Genomic DNA, 8,743 nt, shown 5'->3' with positions numbered 1-8,743 from the left:
GCACTCATTTTAGAATCTCAATGTCTTTTTTGTATTGTAGCGACCAAAATTGGATATAATACTCCTAATGTGTTCTTACCTAGGCATTATAAATTGATACTAATACTTCACGTGCTCTTGATTCTAACCCTTTTATCTTGATACTATCCTTCTCTTTATGTTGTACCCTTCTTTTAAGGTTTCACATGAATAAAATCTGCAAATGTTAAACTGGACTTTATTTAAACACTGTTTATTGAATACATTGCAATTGATCTATACATTTTACTAAACCATAAACCATTGTTTACACAGGTTGGGTTTGTGAAAATTCTAAATCAAATTCAATCAAACCACATTTTGGCTCAGCATATTATATAATCCAGCCCTTATGCAAAGCAGGAAACTGGATCTGAAACCTCTATATTGAAATTGCTCTGATTTTATCAGATGATCTTGATATACCATTTCTCTAAACGCGCAATAGCTGGAAAGAGTTAAAAGAGAATGTTATACCTGGAGAAACCCAGTGTCACATACCAACAAAAATGTTTCACTATAAAATAAACACATAATTTCTTGAATCTTTCTCTCCTAGGATAGGAGGTCTCCAAATATGGTATGCAAAAGGTAGCCAAACAAAGGTGTGTCAGAAATAAAAGAAGGCTTTCAGCAGAGAAATGCAGAAATGAGTTTCAGCTAAACAGATTAGGAAACTGGTGGCTAAGTGGGGATATATCCAAGGCAATAAATTGTTAGGGAAGGAGGAGTGGTTATAAGGGGCCAGAAAGACAGGTCGTTAAAATTAATAGAATTAGGATGAACCAGAATAAAAAGTGAATGTTTGAGTGAATGGAAAGGGGATTGTGAAAATGCAGAAAAATCAGTATAAAAATTTTTTGACATCCAAATGGAGGGGTTGAAACTGGATTTAAAAATGCAAGAAAAGGCAGTCTGGAATGGATCAACTCTGTTAACAAGCAACGAAGACTAATTTATAACTCAGGACAACTCAGAAAGCAACATTAAGGTAAGGTAGTGGCATATATAAGAAATATATAAAAGTATGTTTCTAAAAAGTTTGCCAGAAAATGTTTCTCATTAATCTTCAGTAAATTGTAGCTGTACATAAATAATAAGCTTCTAAGCAAAGTCCTGGTACTGAAAACAACTGCCTTGGAATGTAGTTTCAATCTGTCCTGTAGAAGGAGTGACAGAACCTGGAGAAGAGTCAAAACAGGAATCAGCCTGGAATCTCTACATAGCCACAAATGGACTATGTCCAATTTCTCTTTAATTTTGTTTACCTTATTTAGCACCAAAACAGTACAAACCATTACTTGAGTTCAGTGGTGAGATTCAACATTTTTTACTACCGGTTCTGTGGGTGTGGCTTGGTGGGTGTGGCATGGCTTGGTGGGCATGGCATAGCTTGGTGGGTGTGGCAGGGGAAGGATACTGTAAAATCTCCATTCCCTCCGCACACCAGGGGAAGGTTACTGCAAAATCCCCATTTCCTCCTGATCATCTGGAACTCGGGAGGCAGAGAACAGATGGGGGCAGGGGCAGTCAGAGCTGGTATCTACCAGTTCTCCGAACTACTCAAAATTTCCGCTACTGGTTTTCCAGAACTGGCCAGAACCTGCTGGATATCACCTCTGGTTGAGTTGATTCCTGTGCAAAGCCCTGAGCAATAAATCAGTTTAATTGGAACTCCATATGTGGTCCTGATCTTTCATGCCTGACATCTCCATACTTTAAGGCTCCTGCAACTTCAAACATTACCCAAAATTGGTTGGTAAAACTGGAAACTGCAGCCCCCAAATTGCTGCAAAGTATTCTTTAGATAAATTACACTATTTTTCCTAAGCTTTTTGCATTTTGACTTTTGTTACAAATCAATCATTTTAAAGTAATCTATTAAGCTTGTAAACTAATTGGGTTCATCTGAAAAGAATACTATCAGTAAAACTCACTGAATAGTTAAAGCTGCAGTATCAAAATACATCCCTTCTAGTTTATAAAATTGGAAAATCCATTTAAACTAAGGATACATTTCACAAACTTGTGGCCATATTTTGATTTTTTTTTTTAAAGTAAACAGTTAAGAGGGCGCCTATATAAGGACATGTGCACATTAAATCTGGTTTGGCTCATCAACTTTCTGCAGCTATGAAAATACTGCTTCAAGTTCAGAAGACAAACTTTGAAGTAAAATAAGTGACTCCGGGGAAGCCTGCTAAAAGGGGACTCTTTAGCTTGAACTAGTCCTTAAAGATTCACTTATCCAGATCCTTTTACTGGAACTCAGAAGCCATCAAGATGCAGAGAGGCATTAATGTTCCTTTTCACGCACAACAGTCTGTACAAAACTAATGTACATGATACTGTCTCCATGGGGATCACGCATTTCGGATGGCAGGTTGCCCAGCCCTACTGCAGCCCTTTGGATGGCTTTTCCATTGAACTGTCACTTCAAAGAGCCAATGATTTACCATTGTCAAGGGAGAAACTTATTAAGACAGGGTAGTAAGGGCTCCAGCAGGTTTGTGCAACAAGCCCAAGCAAGCTTTAACAAGATAACAGTATTAAAAGCCTTTGCAATCTGCTATAGGTCTTAGATCCAGGAAAGCTCACCTGCCAGGAAGCCTACTAGCCTCTAGTCTGTGTTGCTTCCAGGTATGTTTCTTATTATTTTAGTATATACACTGCCTTTCTATCCATAGGGTACTCAGGATGGTTAGCAGCCAAAAATACAATATAAATAATTAAATCACAGGAAACAGCTAGAATAAGATGATGCTTGCATACCATACTAACCTATGATTAACTGAATCATAGTTCCATTATGTACGGTACTAAGCCGAAAACTTGTATTCCTGTGACAGACTAACAAACTAACATTGTGTATGTTTACACAGCATATTGAGCTGCAAACTGGTCAACCTTCTTTTAGCCCTAAATAGACCTGACTATAGATTTCCCCTGAGGGAAGGAAGAAGGGACCCAAACTCAGCTTTCCATAGCTTCAGAATAATGCAAAAGAATGTCTTCTCTTGGGGTGCTTGGAAAAACACGCCTCGGAAAACCAGAGGGTACTATCACCCAGCTATTCTGTTACTGATTTTCTTGCAGGCTATAGAATTCATCTACTGTGTGCCTGTATGATCAATGAATCGTAATGCATTATCACCAAGGAAGTTTTAATCATTCCATTGTTGATTGAAACAACAGTCATATAGATTGCATGCAACTTTTTCCACCCATCCAAAGACTGTTTAAAAACAGAGAAAGAGAAAGTATGCTTGGCTACAAAAGGCAGGTTAGTGATTCCAAGCTAAAATGTGTAGATAAATAAAGAACAGAGAAGGTATTTTGAAATTTTTTTGACTAAAATATCTAGAGTGGAAAATAATCCTTTATTGTTATTTATCAGTTCCAATTATTGAATATAAAAGCCTTGAGGACAATTTAAAAATACATCAATTTGCATTAGGTGATCAAGATAATATTCCCTAATTGCAAAAAAAAAATTGAATTCATAGTATCAACAGAATTTATTTTAATTCTTAATCCATTTTATCTACAAGAAAACAGAATATTTAAAAAATATATGCCAATATTATTATGAACATTAGCCTTTAGAATAATTTAAACTTGAATTTTAAAGAATATTGGCAACATTAAGACTTTACTCATTTCTATATGGCAATAATCCTTATTACAAGAGTGATGATGCATTCTTGATTTCTTTTATTTGGCTTTTATCAACTGTTCTGATATTTGAACAAAAAATAAATAAAGGAAGCTCATCAGATATTTGGCTGTTATTCTTTTCTCACTGGCTTTATGATTTTAGCAATACCTTTTTATTCCAGCCTTGTTTTATTTTTTAATAATAAACATTCTTAAGATAGCATTTGGAGTCACAGGGATTGTCCATATAGACGCATAGAATCTGCAATACAATGAGGACAGAGATATAGAACAGAGAGGCTGAAAGGAGAAAATAGGAAAGAGGCAGTGAGGGGCTAAAATGAGAGGTAGATCTAGTCCTTGAAATCAGTGTAAATACATGATTGTAGGCAATTGAAGAGCAACATTATCGGGCTAGGAAAACCACATGAAGAGAAAAGGAATTTGAAAAGTGGTATTTAAATATGGAAATCATACTCTTTGGGGGGGTATATTTTTTTTGAAAAATGAAATAATATAAATCTAACCCTATTCTAATTCGATAGATAGGTAGATAGGTAGATAGATAGATGTAGATGATAATGATAGGCAGGCAGGCAATAGAGAATTAGAACACCAAGGATTACCAAGATAGTATAAAGAAACATATATATGTGAACAAATCAGTATATTACATAATTTTATTTTGTAATGTAAATTTTATATATGAAAATAAAGTCAAGATTTTGGGAAGCATATTTGCTTTATCTGGTGCTCTTTTCAAAATATTCAGTCCCGTGAGTGACTAATAATAAATAAGTAAATACATCTAATAATAGGAGAAGATGTAACAATAATCCCTTCTGTTTTATTAATGGACATATCTTATAGCAAAAAAATAATAATCCACAAAAGAAGTCTACTACGTTTAATATAATTAATAATATATTAAATATGCCTACATAAATAAAGAAGAATGGGTGCTGGGAAAATAGGTTCCAGCAACGAATTATTTGTAACTTTGTGACTCTTTTCTTTTCTAGGATTTTACTGCTGTTGTATGGTAGATTGGCCTCTGGTAAATCCCAGAAAACATTCAATTAGGCAATGGCTTCAGAAGACAGTGATTCCACCCATCCAAAGAGAGGATCACTACCTCTCCACCAGAGCTCCCAGCCTACAGATATGGCACCCAGACCATTACTGCCTTTGCAGAGTATTGAAGGAAAAGCCCCCTTCCCACCATCCCGGAGAAGCTCCATTATGAGCATCCTCAATGCCCCGTTTTCGAGTAGGAGAAATTCATTGGCTGCTGGAGGAAGGCGTCTTTCTATTGGGCCCTGGATGCATTGTGGCCGAGTGAGTTTTTCTGGGCTACCACTCTTTGAACCCATTCAGGAGATACACTATGAGAACACCTACAAGACCCAGCCAGATAAAGATTGCAGATTTAATTCCTCGCACACACAGCAGATTCTTGAGTCCGTTCTGGCCAGCTTCTTCAGTGATGTCAAATACAATCCTGCAAACAGTGGGCAGTTGGTCCAAAACTTGTCAGACCTCATCAGGAGCAGGGTCAAAGATCTAACCCCACCACGCTACAAACTTGTGTGTAATGTCTTTCTGGGCCAGTTGGCCAACCAAGGCTTGCACATTGCTAGTCGGTCCCTCTGGGATGTGGAGAATGATAGCTTTGCTTCAGCCACTTTCACAAATTCATCGCTTTTTGCTGTAGTCACAGTTCATGGATTATATTATGAATGAATAAGGCTTCTAAAGATTAACTTCCCTCTCTCCTAATTTTATCTTGCTAGAGATTGGGGATGTATCTGGACATAGTTTAAAGTAAGAAGATACGGTGCAAAATATATGTGCTAAAATCATAGAGCAGCAAAGGATAAAACTAGGAAATCTGCCCCAGTGGGAACTAGTGGTCAGCATATCTCGTTAAGGATTCTTTTGTTCTATTGGCAGATAGAATTGTTTGGTTCTACAGTATTACTTACGCCTTTGCTTATACAAAAGATTATGTAACTTTCTTTTTGGGGAAAAAAATAAACCCATTGCTCTTCCTTGAGCAAAGAGGATCTTTCAAAAGCCGATTATGCTAAAGGTGCCCATAATATAGCTGTAGAAGTATTTGCTGGGTTTGAGACATATATTGCAAGTGAAAAACCAAAATATCAAAAGGCCTCTTCACGCGCCAAGACTTTTAAAAACCTTGAGAAGGTTTGAGACATGGAAGCACACTTTCTTCTCACTGCATTCTATGTCAATGTAATATTTTCCATTGAGGTCCAAAATCTAATACTGTAAACACCAATGTGGGGAATCCCAAACACATTCTTGACTTAACTCTTGAAAGGATGTATTTTAACTGATTAGCTTTACTGCTTTGAATGAAAAAGTACAATATAGACAAATATTAATAATAATGGGAGTTATGCTTTAACACATTGGATGAACACTAATTTAGGGAAAGCTATGCATCAAAACAAGGGCTCAGTGGCTAAGACGCTGAGCTTGTCGATCAGAAAGGTCGGCAGTTCGGTGATTCGAATCCCTAGTGCTATGTAACGGAGTGAGCTCCCGTTACTTGTCCCAGCTTCTGCCAACCCAGCAGTTTGAAAGTATGTAAAAATGTAAGTAGAAAAATAGGGACCATCTTTGGTGGGAAGGTAACAGCGTTCCATGTACCTTCGGCATTTAGTCATGCCAGCCACATGACCACGGAGACGTCTTCAGACAATGCTGGCTCTTTGATGAGCACTGCCCCCTAGAGTCGGGAACAACTAGCACATATGTGCGAGGGGAACCTTTACCTTATGCATCAAATATGAATTTGTCGTCTCTGTCAACTTTGCTAAATGGGGGCAGTGATGTCCAAGGTATTAGCACCTATCAACTAGAAATAAACATGCTGAATGTAATGATGAAGATGTTATATGTGGATTACCCTACAAACATAAAATTACTTCACCCCACCTGATGAAAGCTCTTGAAAATACATAAAATAGAGATAGTGGAAATAGAATACCAACACTAGCCAATGTAATCTTGTCTTTGGCGATAGTAATTGCAGGTATATACCCAATCCGTTTCTAGTACTGGAAAGGGATTTTAGTTACCAAGGAATGTTACCAAAAATGGAAGTAAGATTCTGCCTTGGCACTGTACTGCTTTCCATTCTAACTAATCTCTAAGTCTATAAGAGCTGAGACCACTTTACCATAAAAAAACATGTCCCTTTTTCATCTCAGACCTTATATAGGCCAGTTCATGCCATCAACTTGCCCTTGGCATAATTTCCTATGAACGGCACGCCACGGTCTCTTATCTTTTAACTATAATTAAATTATTTAAAGTAATTAAACTTAATTAAACCTGTTTATTTTCACAGAACTTAAACACCTACAATTGTTTAAAATATCTTTGCTATTGCTAGAAGTTGTTATAATTCTCCGTTGATAGAATAGTTTACATTGCATATTAGAATGTAGGTTACTGTGCACATTTTGTCAGGCGTTCCGTCAAACACACAACTGAGTGATAAATACTGATAAAAATATTAACACTCTACATTAAAGCCAGAACCCATCAGATATTCTAGGTCTATAATATCTGCCTTCTGAGTTGCAAAGGAGCAAGTGTATAAAAAACTATTCTGGTTATTCATAAAGATACCCAAATAGTTCCACTCTACTCAGATAACAGTAAAGAATAAAGAGAGATTAGGAAACGGTACAAGTATCTCAAAGTATCTTTCAAATATCTGAAAGGTTGGACATCAGGTTTTCAGTGTTGGAGGTGTAAAAATGTGAGGTTTCATTAACCCATGGGATAGGGCCATGTGTTCATTTGAAAATGGGAAAGCTTACTGGGCACGAAGCCAGCTGGCTGACCTTGGGCCAGTCACATTCTCTGATGTAGGAAGGAGGCAGTGTCAAACCACTTCTCTAAAACTTGCCAAGAAAATTTCAGGGACTTGTCCAGGCAGTCTTGAATGTTGCACATGATTGAACAAAAAAAAGAAAAAAATAATAATGTACATGCGTAGGCTTGAATGGAAAATCTTCATATGATAAAGATATTATTGTGATGTTGTACTAAGCTTTAGAATCTGTTCATCAGGAATTATGATTGTACCAAGAATGGAAGGTCACTAAAAGAATCATACTGAGAAAGTGAAAACATTTCAGATATTGAGTGGTTGTCAGAAATGAATAAACAGAATGAGCTGGAAGGGACCTTGGAGGTCTTCTAGCCCAGCCCCCTGCTCAAGCAGGAGAACCTATACCATTTCAGATAATTGACTGTCCAGTCTCTTAAGAACATCCCATGATGGCACACCCACGATTTCTAAAGGCAAGCTGTTCCACTGATTAATTGTCCTCACTGCTAGGAAGTTTCCCCTTAATTCCAGGTTGATTCTCTTTAATTAGTTTCCAACCATTGTTTCTTGTCCTGCCCTCTGGTGCTTTGGAGAATATTTTGACCCCAAAATATGAGGTCTGTTTTAGAAAATGTAGAATTTTCTACTGATCAAAAGATGCAGCTATGTGTGTTCCCATGGCAGAGATTTTGATATAGTTCACAATAACATATTGTATTGATTATATTAGTGTTAGTAAATCAGTGCCTATTGATCAGTGTTAAATGTAAGAATTTTTCCTTTTCATAATTGCCTTCTTTGAGCTTGCTTCTTGCTTTTAAGTGTGAAGATCATTTTGTTAATTGCGTATGTAAAGAATGTTAAATAAAAATAATTCAGAAAGGGGAAAAAATCTCCAGTGTGTTTACATAACAGGGCAAGAACCTAATCAAAGTTATTGATCACCTAAATTCTTCACATGACACGTTGCCAGACAAACTCAAGAAGCTCAGGGGACTGGGACTTCTCCAGGTTGACCACACACTTGGCTCTGGCTGTTAGCTGGCCACTCATAACCACCCTTCCACAAAATGGTTAAAATAATTTTGCTCAGGTCAGCTTTTGAATTTTAATGCTGTTATCTTCATCTGGGATTTTATCCAGTGACCTGAGTTTGACAATACAGATATTTTTGTGTTAAGACTATTCATGTTCATG

At 36.9% G+C, this 8,743-nt stretch overlaps 1 protein-coding gene across 2 annotated transcripts; it reads left to right on the top strand.

Moving 5' to 3' along the window:
• The first annotated feature begins 677 nt into the window (after window positions 1–677).
• On the top strand, window positions 678–8,425 carry DYNLT4 (dynein light chain Tctex-type 4). Of its 2 annotated transcripts, none has more exons than XM_081948930.1 (2): window positions 678–1,009; window positions 4,698–8,425. In XM_081948930.1, the coding sequence occupies exon 2, from the start codon at window positions 4,762–4,764 to the stop codon at window positions 5,416–5,418; it is 657 nt and encodes a 218-aa protein (XP_081805056.1). In that variant the 5' UTR covers window positions 678–1,009; window positions 4,698–4,761; the 3' UTR covers window positions 5,419–8,425. The 2 variants fall into 2 exon arrangements, with proteins under 2 accessions (XP_081805056.1, XP_081805057.1); XM_081948931.1 differs by lacking the exon at window positions 678–1,009 and adding an exon at window positions 2,534–2,658.
• The last annotated feature ends 318 nt before the right edge of the window (window positions 8,426–8,743 follow it).

This window comes from Natrix helvetica (assembly GCF_964273705.1).
Source record: "Natrix helvetica genome assembly, chromosome: 3".
Lineage (NCBI taxonomy): Eukaryota > Metazoa > Chordata > Lepidosauria > Squamata > Natricidae > Natrix > Natrix helvetica.
The sequence above is the reverse complement of the archived record's forward strand: the minus strand, read 5'-3'. Positions and strand labels throughout refer to the sequence as shown.

Excerpts from the sequence above, each read along its gene's own strand:
- DYNLT4 (XM_081948930.1), top strand. The coding sequence starts at position 4,762 with ATGGCTTCAGAAGACAGTGATTCCACCCATCCAAAGAGAGGATCACTA.